General features: G+C 44.5%; 1 protein-coding gene across 4 annotated transcripts in view; it reads left to right on the forward strand.

Moving 5' to 3' along the window:
• Window positions 1-14,847, forward strand: part of CDH13 (cadherin 13) — a 1,037,580-nt gene that overhangs the window by 679,400 nt on the left and 343,333 nt on the right. For all 4 annotated transcript variants that reach the window (XM_004014934.6, XM_060398282.1, XM_060398281.1 and 1 more), the window contains one exon: window positions 2,284-2,428. In XM_004014934.6, the coding sequence (XP_004014983.2) occupies window positions 2,284-2,428 (145 nt within the window). The remainder of the gene's footprint in view (window positions 1-2,283; window positions 2,429-14,847) is intronic.

The following is a 14,847-nucleotide window of genomic DNA, read 5'->3' on the forward strand; positions in this document are numbered from 1 at the left end:
TATCTGGTGTCTATAGAGACAGGTTTTTGGTTGAAATAAAGTCAAGTCCTCAGCTATTTGGGGAAGACAAAAGCCCAGACCTTCATTATTAGAAGAAATTGCTCCCAAAGCTTGATTTTTATTTTCTTTGTTTAGCGGTATTCTCACAGTAGCTTTAAAAATCGGCATAAAATTTCACTCTCCGTAAGATCTCCTTTGTGTGCAGATGTTAAAAGGCTCTGCCTATTTAACTTCTTCTTAGCTATGGTATGTGTGCATTATTTTATCTGCCCCAGAAATCAAAGTGTGTGTGTGTGTGTGTGTGTGAATTTACTAGTGAAAAGATGAGACAGTATTAATGGAAAAAACTCCTCTCCTCACACATGCCTGGTTTCATGCCTGTGTACTGATCTCACACTCTGTCCGTGTGTGTGCATCACATGTGTACACTTGTTACTGCTCAGTCACTAGGTCGTGTCTAGCTCTTTGTGGCCCCGTTATCTGCAGCACATGCCTCCTGGACATGCGGCTCGGCGCTTTTTCTTACAGTGTTCAAGCCGATCCATTTTATCTAATGGCTGTATTTTAGTGTCTTACTACATAAATATTTAATTCATCCCTTTCAGCTGGATGCTTAGTGGACACCAGTGTTATCTCATTGTTAGAAACAACACTCCAATGAATATTCCCATGTACGTAAGGGAAGCGTGTCTCAAACACTAACAGGAGAGGTATCCAGGTGGAATAAAATGTGTGAGTCCTTCACAGATTTGATGAATTTGGGCTTCCAAGGGGGTTCAGTGGTAAAGAATCCGCCTGCCAATGCAGGAGACATGGGTCCAAATCCTGGGTCGGGAAGATCCCTTGCCTGGGAAATCCCACGGACAGAGGAGCCATGGGGTCGCAAAGAGTTGGGCATGACTGAGAATGCACACAGGTACCGTGTTGTCGACACTTTCCAAAGGGTGAAACCGATTTACAACACATTCAGGTAGGGTATAACAAATGTCTCTTTTCTTTTCCTAATTTGGGCTAGTTTTGACAACAGTGTTGATAATAACAACAGTAGCAATAGTAGCAGCTAATATTCTTGAGATGAGCTATGTGACAGGCATTACAGTAAGTGATCTGCAAGCATTGTTTATAACGGTTAAAAATGTAAACCTGCAGACCGACTCCACAAGGCCAGCTCCAGACTCCTCCAACCTGTTGTCTAACTGGCTCTGTTCCCTCCTTACAAATGGTTCATAGGGGCACTGTGAACCTCAAGTGAATTAGCGTGATAGGGCAACTTGGTAAGCCCTGAGTAATGCTGGTTACCATTATTCCTAATAATGATTATTTTATGAACCCATTTTACAGATGATAAAGCTAAGAGGTTAACTGTATGGGTTGAGGTCACATACCTAGTGTGAGAGTGTGCTGGGATTCCAATTGCAGAGACCATTCCCCAAGGATTATGACTGCAGACACCTTTTTCTGATACAACTACTCAACCAGTTCCCAAGAGGGGAACAACACTGATAGCTAAGAAGTGTGACTGTTGCCCCTGAGTTAAATCAAGGCAGACTCAGGCCTAGAAATGAGAGCATTGGGACCCCATGTTTCACGGACCCCGTGTTTCCATGTCTCACTGGAAAAGCCAAGATGTAATTCCTTGTTTCCAAGCAACCAGGCAGCTGGTCTTTCGATGCTGTTTCCTTCATCCTTGGGATCTGAAGCCAGGAAACTGTGAAACGCCCCCTAGACTGTACAGGCCTCGTGGGCAGGAGCCCTGAGGTCCTGCTTGGGACCCCCACACGCTCCTTCCTTGCCTCAGAAAGGTTCTCTACAAATTTTTACTGACCTGAATTTCCCCTAAATACCACCATAAACACTTCCAGTTATTTCTTAATATACTCTGTTCATAACTGCTTAGTCAATTATTTTTATTAGCATAACATTCCTTTTAAGCATAATGATATTGGAAAAACAGAAACAATGTAAGCGCGTTTCCTCAGCTATGGTTGATTGCTGGTGTTTTCCTCCCTTTTTTCTTTTTTTTTTTTTGTGGACTTCCTTTGCAGATTTGATGAATTAATTGTAAATTTCCCAAGGGGAACTAGCATGAACTGAGCTTTATCTTTTACTCTGTAATGTTTAGTTTCTATTCTAGTCCTGGTGACTATCCATTGAGACCAAAGTTTGAATATTGCCAAGGGCTCATAAAATTGCTGACATAACCTACTTTCTCTAGAGAACCCAACTTCAATTTTCCTAATGAATGAATGCCTTCTTTCTCCCCCAATCTCTTTGCTCCAATAGCTATTTGTGGAGACCGTAGATGTCAACGGCAGGACTCTCGAGGGGCCGGTCCCTCTGGAAGTCATCGTGATTGATCAGAATGACAACAGACCCATCTTCAGGGAAGGCCCCTACATCGGCCACGTCATGGAGGGGTCACCTACTGGTATGTTAAGTCGGCTCACAGTTTACGTAAAGGCTTGGGAGGTGGCCTACTGTGATCTATGGGGATGCTGGAGACTGTTTCATCGCCACTGTTCTGACTTACTGTTGGTGTAACTGATGTATTATTTCCCTGAACAGAAGCATGCCCCAGAAAACTGCAACTCATAACATGACTGGGGTGCTGCAAGCTGTGAAAATGTCTTCCCTTGTGTGCAAAGGTGACCTTTAAGGGTGACCAACATCTCAGTCTCCGACGTATGGTTGATATTGGACACCATGTAAATATCTAGCTCCCCTTGTGAGGGCCCAAGGCTGAGCTTGGTGTACAGCAAGACTTTGAGGGAAATTAAGGACGTTACTGCAGCTCCTCAATTAATATTTCTCTTCATAATTGCCTTTTAATAAGAACCATTTGAGGAAAATGTGTAGGACATTCCCCCCCACCCTTTTCTTAGAAGATGTGGATGGAGAAAACTTTTGTCCTTGTTCAAAGGGTCAAAGTCAAGACATTTTATTTCCTTCTCTGGCAATACATGTTTCTACTCTGTGGAAATCATTCAAGGTTACTATGGAACTCCTGTCATCTTTTCCCCAGTTTTAACCTTTCTATTGGTGAAAGTTTTATATTTGAGAGCTCCCTTTTCGGCCCCTAGATACTAATTAAAGCATTCTGTGGCCAGCAGCAGAAGTAGTCACTGCTGAACATAATGCTTTTGAAAGTGAAGAGCAGTAGAAAAATCCCTATTTTAAGGGTAGACTTTAATTTTAAGCCTTCACATACATTGAGTGAAAACAAGCCGAGTGAAGAATGCCAGTGCTGCTGTGTCTGGATTATGCTCAAACACTGATAACAATGGAGTCACTCACTCCTCAGGCCAGTAGGACATGGACGCTCAGGGGCTGCTCGGCTGGTTCTTTTTTCCTTTGCTGAATGGATTGAATGTATCAATAACCTGTAGATACCCAAGGCTCTGGAATTATTGCCATGGCAACCACCTAGCCTACCAGGTGACTAATTGTATGCAAGGTGCCTAAAACCTCCCTACAGCTTCCAAGAGCTAGACTTCCAGCACTTAGTCAGATAGAACCCCAGGGGCAGGAGCAGCCCTCTCCCTTCTGGGATTTGAAGGCATTCTGTAAAATGGGCCTGGAGAATCAGAGAGCAGGCTGGTGAAGGTGGGTCAGATCACCTCTGCGAAGACCTTCCCCTTGGCATCGCTCAATAGCTGCTTTTGATGGAGAGATGACTTCCAACAAGACACACCCTGGAGTTTGTGTTGGAAGTTTACAGAAATCTTAAATAAGCTGATTTGCCGAATGAGTTAGAAGAATTGATGGGAAAAGCTATTCAAGTAACTGGAGTTTGAGCAGAGCAGAAAAATGATTCCCAGTTTCCGTGTGTGGTACCCGGGCCCTGTTTGTGAGTGACTGGAATTCGAGATGGGCCTGAGAAGTGTTCTAAATGTAAATGACAGTGGTTACATTCGAGGCGGCTGTGAGGCGTCTGTGAGCATGTACACGTCTTTGTATATTATATGCGTATATGATTAGACGACGTCCAATTTTTCTCCCACTGTGCCCTTCTTTAAAGTTTCAGAAAGAATTTCAAATTTTATTGCTTTATATACAAGTTGTTATTTTCAGAGAAAAATGGAATCCTTTATGTGCATTGAATTTCTTAAAGCACAAAGCAATTCGGTTAGCGTGAACGTATTCCCAGCGAAACATAAACCACCTTAAACTTGTATTTATGATTGGTATTATCCTATAAAAATACATAAAGACTTGGATATCTGTACGGAATAGTTTCTTCCAGTTATGCAGAATTTGGCCTGATTCATGGTTTTCTTTTTCGGCATTCTCTGGGTTTGATTATAAAAGAGGAATTGAAATATGGAGTCAGTCAAATTTGAGGTCAAAAATGTGACAATGTTGTGTAAAAGTTTCAGCAGAAAAAACCTTTAGATTACTTTGCACCCTGTGGGAGAGCTCAAGGAGATGGCACCTGATGTCTGTGAGGACAATGGGAATCTGGGACAGAAGGCGGGGCCTGTTTTCCGGTCCCCTCCCCACCTAAGCTACTTGTAAGTCCTAACAATCTCTGACAGGCTGGAGAAATGATCACCTCTTCTGTTTCCACAACGTCTGGCTCATTTGTGGCTCATGGAATCCTATGCGCTGTAGACACTGTATTGCATCCATTTCACAGAGAGGAATCCCAAACCTCAGGAATTCATTGACCTTGCCCAGTTCACATAAATGACAGATGGGGTACACTGTTCAGGACTCAACCCATAGCATCAGCCTTCAAATTATGTGCTCTTCCAGCTGACCCACAAACTTGCCTGTGCAAACAGCCATTGAATAATCATCACATTTAGGGGGGCACTACTGTGTGCCAAGAGCTTTCTCTAACTGTATCATTTCCTCCACTCTGCTCTGAGGTGTAGGTACCACTCTTCCCATCATACAGATGAGAAGGCTGAATCTCAGAGAGACCTGGGAACTTGAACCAGCTAAGGCTGGTGGATGAGCTAGAATCAGTGTCTGCATCTGGCCTCAAGCCACAGGCTCTTTCTCAAACACCATATTGTACGTGGCCACCTTCTCTCACACGGACTCTTTGCAGGCCCAGCTAAAGGGAAGTATTTGTGTAGGTCCCTCAGATGAACTGAGTTAACTCCTGACAGAAAATAACCAGCTCTTCTGACCAAAGAGCCTGGCACCCTGAGTCACTTTTCATTTAATGTGAGCGGCTGCTCAGTTCCTAGGGTTAAACGATGTTAAGCACGGGGCCCTTATCATCACTCGCATCACTTTCTTCTGCATCCACATAACCAGAGCCAGCTTCATGGGGTGGGACCTGCACAGCCTCACAGAGCGCCAGGCTCCAAAGGGCTCCACACTTGATTTAATGATCTGTTGTCACCATCTTAAAATTCGTAATAATTGTTCAACAAGCGACGCTGCATCTTCATTTTGCACTGAAAGTGAAAGTAAAAATGAAGGTCACTCAATCATGTCCGACTCTTTGTGACCCCGTGGACTATACAGTCCATGGAATTTTCCAGGCCAGAATACTGGAGTGGGTAGCCTATCCCTTCTTTAGCAGATCTTCCCGACCCAGGAATCTAACCCAGGTCTCCCATATTGAAGGTGGATTCTTTACCAACTGAGCTATCAGGGAAGGCCCATTTTATGTAGCTGATCCTACATATAGCACTGTGGCCTGGAGCTGGGACTGATGTTCTACTCAACTCCTTAACAAGGTGAGACTGAGCAGGTTACCGAACCTTCTAGAAGCCTCAGTCACCTTGTCTGTATTAACAGATAGGGTGGGTATAAAATAGTACCTACCCTAGAAAGCTCTATGCATTGATTAATGTAAGCAGGGTGCTTCACTCAGTGCTTGGAAATGTTTAAGAAATGCCAGTATATTGTTAATGCTGCAATTATTCTTACTATTCTGGTGGCCTACCCTTTAGGGAAGGTAAGGCAGAAAGACATGCAGTTTGTGCGAAGGAGCATCCATCTCCCAACCAACCAAGTGTCATTTTCATGTTGCACTGTACCCAGATGCCATCAGCACGAATCCATCACCAAAGAAGGTCACCCATATTTATCTCTATGTGCAGACAGGAGGCCATTTCTAGCTGCTCAGCGTAAACTCCAGGGTATTGTTTTACGGAATCATTTACTAGATGAAGGAAGATCAAGAGAAAATAACAGTAGATTACATACCATCCCTTTTGTGAAGCCTCAAGGCACTGATTTATGGGACCCAAACTCAGACACTGGCTGCTCCTCAGAGTCAACAAGAACTCCATGTGAGTCTGATGTTCTGTGAGTGCCCAATGCCAGGGCCTCACAAGTGTGAGGGGGGCAGGTAGGTAGAGGCTGAGACCCTTGAAGTTCCTGGAGGACACATACCAGAGCCCCACAGTGCCTCCTGGCACCAGCTCCCCCATGTTTTGTCACCACTGGGCCTCTGGGCACCGTTGAGAAGGGCTATCCATGAGGATTGGTGTTCAGGGCTTCCTCCAGAAACAGACCCTGAGGTGAGGACTGAGGGCAGGTGGTTTACCGGACAGGTGCAGGATTGCAAGTGGGGAGTGCTGCAGGAAGGAGAAGCTGGCCAACTTGAGGTACCACATGAAGTCAGTTACCAGGGTAGGCACTTCTGAGCTCAATCGCCTGGGGAGGGAGGACTCTGGGAAATGACATAAATCACATATATTGGGGTTACTCCAGCTCTGGATCCAGAGAGCTATGCTATCCATCCTCCATGCTCTCCCCAGGGGGATTTTGATTCCCAGACACTTCTGCTCAGCTGGGACCACACACTGGGTTGTAGCAGCCCAGAGGCAGCCCTCCAACAAGATCTAGAAGCTAGCTGTTGGATTGGCCTCAGCTGTGTTCTTCCTCCACACTGTTGGCTACCCTGATGTTAGCAGGGGCAGCTGGGAGAAGGGCACCCACCACCTAGACAGGAGAGGCAGCTTTGAGAGCCATCGGGGAAGGAGGTAATGGGGAAAATATCTTAGTCACCACACAGTGTGACTGAGAAAGATGAATGCCTTTCTTCACAGAGAGGACAGGGCCGCAGGACCTAGAGGTGCATGTTCTGAGTCTTGAGAGATGCCCATTGCTTACCTGCATGCTGACCCTTCCTGAGGCTATTGAACGGAGGCAGAGATTAGTGGCTAAATCCTCATCTTCTAGCTTCTGAGAGCCCAAGGACTGTGCCCCTCTCTTGCTCCCTTTATTTTTTTTTCACCCAGCATTTTTATTGAGCATCTACTCTGTGCCAGCACTATTCTAAATTCTGAGAATCCAGCCACGGACTTGCCAGATGCTGCACATTTCCTCCTGACAGCCAGGTGGGGAGACAGCAACAAATAAATCAGAATTGCAGTTGGTAGGAGAGGCAGTGCAGTCATAGGGGCCACTCACCCCAGGAGGGCAAGAAGCCAGCCTCGCCTGAAGAGGTGATGTGAGGAGATTGGGGGCAGGAGGAGAGTTATCTTTTATTTTATCTCTGGCATCCACGTGAGTTTCTGTTCTTCTAGTCTCAGTTACTGTAATGTTTAAATAAGTTCTATCATGGCAGACAGAGAGAACCAGCCAATCAAATGACCTTTGGGACCAAAAAATTATTGTCTCAGAAGCTCAACTTTGCTCTGCAGTTGGTATTTTCTAAAACAGCTTGGACTAAATAGAGATGGGTTTGATATATGAGAGCTGGTGTTTGAGACCTCACTCAGCATGCACCCTCAGCGTGGGTGGCAAAGTCCCTTTTCTGGTCACCTGTTTACTTGTTGCCACACTGCCTGTGCCTTTTGGTCCACCAGCTGTCCAGTTTTCCTCTGCTGATCTTTAGACTCTCACATCAAAGGTTCTTCCATTCTCAACAATCCCAGCCAGTCCCACGGGCTTCATATTGGGCACAGAGCTATTTTTTTTCTGAAGTAAATTTCTTTTAAAACTAAAGCAGTTCCACTTTCCCCAGAGCTTTACTAAAGTGAAAAAGTGCAGGTGCCCTCCAGTCTCACCATTCGGAGCAAACCACAGTTGCCATCCAGGAGCATGGTTCCAGGGCTCTCCCTGGGCCCCTCCAACACAGGGATGCACGCACACAGCACAGTCCCATGGAAACGGAGCTCTATGCACTCTTCTGTGCCTCGTTCTTCACCCTGCACGGTCCTGCGGACATTTTTGTAAGTCAGTAAATATCAAGTTATATCACTGTTTTAAACAGCTAATGCTTAGATCCACCATCATCTAGTTAGCCAATCCCATATTGACTTAAATTGTTTTCACTTTTCCGTATTTGCAATCAATTATGCAAGGGAGGACACGTCTCTTCCTACTCATGTGACAGTTTCTCCTGGGTAAATTCATACAAGTGGAATTGATAGGATAAGTGATATGTTTATTCAGTTCAGTTCAGTTCAGTCACTCAGTCGTGTCTGACTCTTTGCAACCCCATGAATCGCAGCACGCCAGGCCTCCCTGTCCATCACCAACTCCCGGAGCTCACTCAGACTCACATCCATCAAGTCCGTGACGCCATCCAGCCATCTCATCCTCGGTCATCCCCTTCTCCTCCTGTCCCCAGTCCCTCCCAGCATCAGAGTCTTTTCCAATGAGTCAACTCTTTGCATGAGGTGGCCAAAGTACTGGAGTTTCAGCTTTAGCATCATTCCTTCCAAAGAAATCCCAGGGTTGATCTCCTTCAGAATGGACTGGTTGGATCTCCTTGCAGTCCAAGGGACTCTCAAGAGTCTTCTCCAACACCACAGTTCAAAAGCATCAATTCTTCAGCACTCAGCCTTCTTCACAGTCCAACTCTCACATCCATACATGATCATAGGAAAAACCATAGCCTTGACATTACCTTTTGATATATACTGGGGTGACACTTTTAATCAGAGTATTATATTGGTATCTCAGCTAAACTCATGTAGGAAGATTTAACAGTCTTTCCTTTCATGGATGAGCATACTGTTGGACATTTATTTGTATTTCTGGATTATACCCAATATCTCTAAGTCTTGTGGTCGTTTTACTACCTATATCTGTAAGCTATGAACTGTCTCACACTAAACTTCTCCCCAGATTGTGTGGTTGAGGAAGAGGACTGAAATTGTTGATTCTGACCCCTCTCCTGGAGTCATCCTCAGAATCTTAGCTTAGATAAATTGCCCAGCAACCCATTAACAGGCCACAGTGCCACTCAGATTGAATTATGATATAAATCACTCCAGTGCAGTTGACCATAAAACAAAATTTATGAAAGAGTTGCATAAGCTAATCAGAGACATCTTCCCAAAGGGAAAATTCCAGAATAAGATGTATCAAAACTGTTGAGTTATCTGGACCTTGCTACTACTCAGGAAGCTGAATGTCTGCCGACTTGCTCCTATCCACATCTGGGGTCCCCATGTGGTGTCTACAGGGGCTGTAAACCAAGCCAGTCAACAGTCTTGTCGTAGGCACTTTTTCCCCTCCTTTATATCCCAGCCCCTCTCTGATGGAGACACTGTTGCTACTCGTCCACTGGTGCCTTGGAGATAGCATGGGGCTTGGTGAGACAAAGGAGGATGCCTGGAGCCCTGTGTTCTAAGAGGATACCCAACCAGAGAAGCTGTGTGCTGCTTTTTTAATGCGGGGATCTTTGAAAACAGTTCTTCCCATTTTTATTCGCAGCCCTCGCTTCACCTGAGTTCATATATGAGTCCCTGGGGCCAGAGACCAGTTCAAGAAATAGACACCACCTTGTTTTTAAATCACTCTTCTCTCTAACCATGATGTCTTGGTTCCTCGCATGGCTGTCTCCCCTTTACCCATCACCCACCCTTACTCTCATCCATGCCAGATCTTCTAGGCACTGAGGGTAACCCACGGAACTGGACAGATTGGCTCCTGTGCTCACGGAAGTTACTCATAAAAACAAACCCTTGATAGCCCCTGCCCCACTTGTTTGCTTGGTATATTTTAGGCTCAGGCTGGGAGTCATCCCTCCCCATTTGGGAGAGAGAAGGATCTGTGACATCAACTATCAAAAATCAAATAAAAATTAACTAAGTAACTCAACCAAAACAGCATAATAGGTTAAAGTTAAGGGAAAGTAAAGAGGCATTGGTAGCTTCAGAACCTTAGTGATCATTCCACATTTTGAAAGAATAGCTCTAATGTGGGTTTCCAGTTAAAATGAAAATCAGATGAGCAGCTACAAAATAAAAAAGAAAACTTCTTTGAGTTGTTATGGCATCGAGCATGGTGGACTCCAGCACCATTGAAATCCATCCCTGATGCTTGAGGATCCACTCTGAGTAGTCCAGGAATTCTTAGTGTTACATTAATACAACATCGTGGCAGACCCACCACGGCACTAAACAGTTGTAATTTCAGAGAAAGTCTTATTTCAAATCAATTCCTGATGACATTTCATTCAGCAAAATCATTCAAAGAACGTTTATTGGTCAGCATCTGTGGACCAGATAGTGTTCTAAGGTTTGGAGATGCAGTACTGGCCATGACCAGCTAGCTCTCTACTCTGAAGACATTTGCTTTTCACTCGGAGGAGAAAGATAATTAATGGTGAATGGAATAGACAAGATAACTTAAGTCCTTTGGATAAAACAGAACCAGGTGATGTGATAGAATGACAAGGTCAAGGAAGGCCTCTCTAAAGATGTGACATTTAAGCTGAGATCAGCATGAATGCAGGATCCACAGCGTCTAGAGACTAAGCAAGGTCCTTCCAGGTGGAGGGATCAGAAAGTGCAAAGGTCTGAGGCAGGAAAGAAGATGGAGGGACAGAGAGGCAGCCATGGTGGTGGGAGAATGTGAGCACAAAGAAGGGCCCCAGGTGAGGTCCAGGGGAAAGGCCAGCAGGAGTCAGCAAACTGTGGGCCATGGGCCAAATCTGTTCCACTGACTGTTTCTTTTTAAGTTAATAAAGTTTTATTGAAATACAACCATGTCCATTTATCCAAGCATTGACAAAGTCTGTTTTCACATGATGTTCTTAGAACTGGGTAGTAGTTGGAACAGAAACTGAATGTCCCACAAAGCCAAAAATATATACCACCTAAATATATTTTTTAAATTTGTAAAAAAAATTTTTTTAAGGTTAAATATATATTTATATATCTCTTGAGGGTAAAAGAGGAGAGTGAAAATGTTGACTTAAAACTCAATATTCAAGAAACTAAGATTATGGCATGTGGTTCCATCACTTCAAGGCAAATAGAAGGGGGAAAAATGAAAGCATTGACAGATTTTATTTTCTTGGGCTTCAAAATCACTGTGGACAGTGACTGAAGCCATGAAATTAAAAGACTCTTGCTCCTTGGAGGAAAAGCTAAGACAAACCCAGACAGCCTATTGAAAAGCAGAGATATCACTTTGCCCACAAAGGTCCATATAGCCAAAGCTATAGTTTTCTAGTAGTCACGTACAGATGTGAAAGTTGGACCACAAAGAAGGCTGACCACAGAAGAACTGATGCTTTCAATCTGTGGTGCTGGAGGAGACTCTTGAGAGTCCCCTGGACTGTAAGGAGATCAAACCAGTCAATCCAAAAGGAAAACAACCCAGAATATTCATTGGAAGGACTGATGCTGAAGCTGAATCTCCAATACTTTGGTCACCTGATGAAAAGAGATGAGTCATTGAAAAAAACCTTGATGGTGGGAAAGATTTAGGGCAGGAGGAGAAGCGGCAACAGAGGATGAGATGATTAGATAGCATCACCAATTCAATGGACATGAGTTTGAGCAAACTCCAGGAGGTGGTGAAAGGCAGGGAAGCCTGGTATGTTACAGTCCATGGAGTTGAAAAGAGTCAGACACGACTTAGCAACTAGACAACAACTACCACCTACCTAAATATACATTTAAAATATATTAGACATGTTAAATAGTTTAAATATTTAAACTGTATTAAATATATGCATTCTTTAATGTAAATTGACCATTTACAGAAAACAGTTTGCAGATCCCTGGGTTAGAGCTCTGTAAGATTTCACTTTGAATTTAAGGAAGCTTTTGGGTGGTTTTAAGCAGGAAAGTGGTAAAATCTGATTTTACTGTTAATAGATGACTTGTGCTACTCAGTGGAGAGCAGAAGAAGGGACCTGTTGGCATTCCAGGCACTAGAGGACCATGGCCTGGGCCGGGCTGGTAACAGTGGAGGTGACAAGAAGCAGTCACATAAGATTTTTGTGATGAGCTCAGGATGAATGGGAGAACACTAAATATTGACTCATTTTATGGTACCTGATTATTGTAACCAATGCCATCTATTTGGAATTATGGTAATGCCATAAACTACAGATTCTTTACCAACTGAGCTATCAGGGAAGAATAGGTTTATAAATTTTCCTCAGAGTATGAACTGGATTTTACCTTTGGTTTTCTCTCTATGGCTTAAGCTTAAACCCAGGGGATCACATTGTCTTTTCATCTTCAACTGTCAGCATTCAGCAGAGTTCCAGGCACATGGTAGCCCCTCAATAAATTCTGTTCACTGAACAAAAGGCCCCAAATGGCAGAAAGCATGAATCACAATAAACTTCCCTTCTTATTGGATTTTTAAATAAACATTGCCTTTATTAATAATTTATTCCTCTTTGAACAAGTACCTCAGAGTGTGTTCACTGCCAGATCCTCTGGTGTTCAGTAAGGATGGCATCAGGGAGGGAAGGATGCAGGAAGTAGACCCTGAGTCAGAGGAGTGAGTGTGCAGAGGAGGAAGGAAGGCAGACAGTCTACACACCCTGAGCCCCCGTGAGTGCTGCGCAGGGAAGGCCGGGGCCAGGGTGCCTCTCACCAGGACCAGGGAGGGAAGCAGGGCCGGCCCTTCAGACAGAAGCCGTGAGAGCCACCTGTATAACGCCTCCGGGACCGGCTGCTGGTTTAGGTTCTATGCTATCTCTTAATGGAATCTTTGCAATTCTTTTAGAATCAAGGAAACAAGCTCATGGAGGTTGTTTACTTCCCCAAAGTCACACAGTTGGTGAGTGATAAAGCTGGGATTCAATTCTGCCTAACCCCCATGCCCTTTCATTTCCTCTCCATCTGCCCATAACATCCACTGCCCTTTTACCACTTCACCCAGGAAAATGCTACGATCTATCATAATCTGCTACCCTGAGTTTAGGGAGCATTGCCTTGTGTGCATATGTGTGAGTGTGTACGTATGTGTGTGCACGCGTATACACATGTGTGTAGGCATGCATATGTGTGTGTGTGTGTGTGTGTGTGTGTGTACTAGGTGAGAGAGAGAGACGGAAGGTGGGAGGGAGAAAGTGAACACTGCCAACCTTCTTGCTCTTGGTTACAGCCTGGCTTGTCAGGTAACACTGCAGCCAGCAGTTAAGGCGATGGCTTCTCAAACGGAGCCAGGTCCTCCCCCTAGCGGTAGTCCGGGGGACGCTCAAGAACTCTTCTCCAAGATTCATAAGGCATGCTGGCCATCAATCAAGACAGTCCACAAATGTCAGTTAGAAAAGATTTATAATCAGCAGAGAGCTTGATAAACCAGCTTCTACTGCAGCACCGTTGCAGTAAGAATCCCATCCCCTCTGAGGGCAGAGTCTAGGGCAGCCACTTCCATCCATCTATACAAATACCTTTGAATCACTCCACCTTAATATATGAACAGTATTCTAAAAGAAGTCCTGAGTAATTTATGTATAGAACCACCTCCCTCCTTAAGTAAATGGAAGAGATTCAGTATTCTAAGTTCAATGGGAAGAGGGCATATAAAATCCCTTTCAAGTATATGTTCTTATAAAATATAGGTCATGAATTGAGTTTTCCAGTATCAAAGAAAAAATTTTAATAGACTTTCAGCTTTCTTGCTTTAATTATGGCTGCATTTTTAAAAACCAATCATAGTACCCAAAGCTATTTTATTATTCAGAAGCCTGGCTCTTTTAAAAAATTTCTTAAAAGTTTGGTTTGGGAAATTTTAATGTTTTCTCCTTGCTCTGTTTTTCTTTTCTTTTTTTTTTTTAACTTTCGGTTAATATGCCAATTTTTAATCTGCTGTGTTCCTGGTTAATAATGGGCTGCTAATAGGGATACCCACTTTGTGGAGGAGGGCAGGCAAGGGCTCATGTTTCTGCAAGTGATCTCTTGGTCACTTTGCAGAACAATGGAAGACCTTACAGTCCTGTTCCCTTGGCCATCAAAACTCAGTGAGCTGCCTGCCCTCCGTTCCTCTGTTTGTCTTTTCCATTCTGCAGCTTCACCTTCCATCTTGTTTGGAGATTCCGTGCTCATTGGCTCATAACAAAGTCTTAAGCCAGGGCTAGAGGTGACAACTTGAATAGTAACCTAGACATGCAAAACTAAGTTAATCGGGTTCTTTCTGCATGTGACACATCACTTAAAAGTGGCTGGGTGGGTCTCCACTAGTTTGCAAAAGCATGGTTGAAGTAGTTGAGCATGAAATGTTGACCCTTGCGCCTGAAACATGACTGAGAGGCCCACGCCGCACCTGCCCAGGAAGCATGTTCTGAGAGTGCAGACAGAGTACACGGGGCACAGCCCCCGCAGCCGAGGACTGTTTTACTCAAAAATGCCATGAGTGCCGGGGTTAAGAAACCCTGCCCTGTCGGTTAGGAAGACCAAATCTAAAGTCTGGAGGGGAGACGCCACATGAGCAGGCATTGGCCAGACCCATCTGTGGTGAGCTAGAGGGGGTGGGTAGTGGCCAGAGCCTCCTCCTGTAGGGGTGCTCAGGTAGCACGTAGCTCAGGTTAACAGCGAGTGCCTTGTTAGCAGGAGCGTGTGCTGGGCCCTGTGCCCCTGTGCTAAGGGATTCCTCTGCGTGCAGACTCACCTCAGGCATCCTAGGAGGGATATGCAGTGATCATCTCCACGTCTCCAGTGAGGACATTGAAAC

Source organism: Ovis aries, chromosome 14 (genome assembly GCF_016772045.2).
Source record: "Ovis aries strain OAR_USU_Benz2616 breed Rambouillet chromosome 14, ARS-UI_Ramb_v3.0, whole genome shotgun sequence".
Taxonomy (NCBI): Eukaryota; Metazoa; Chordata; class Mammalia; order Artiodactyla; family Bovidae; genus Ovis; species Ovis aries.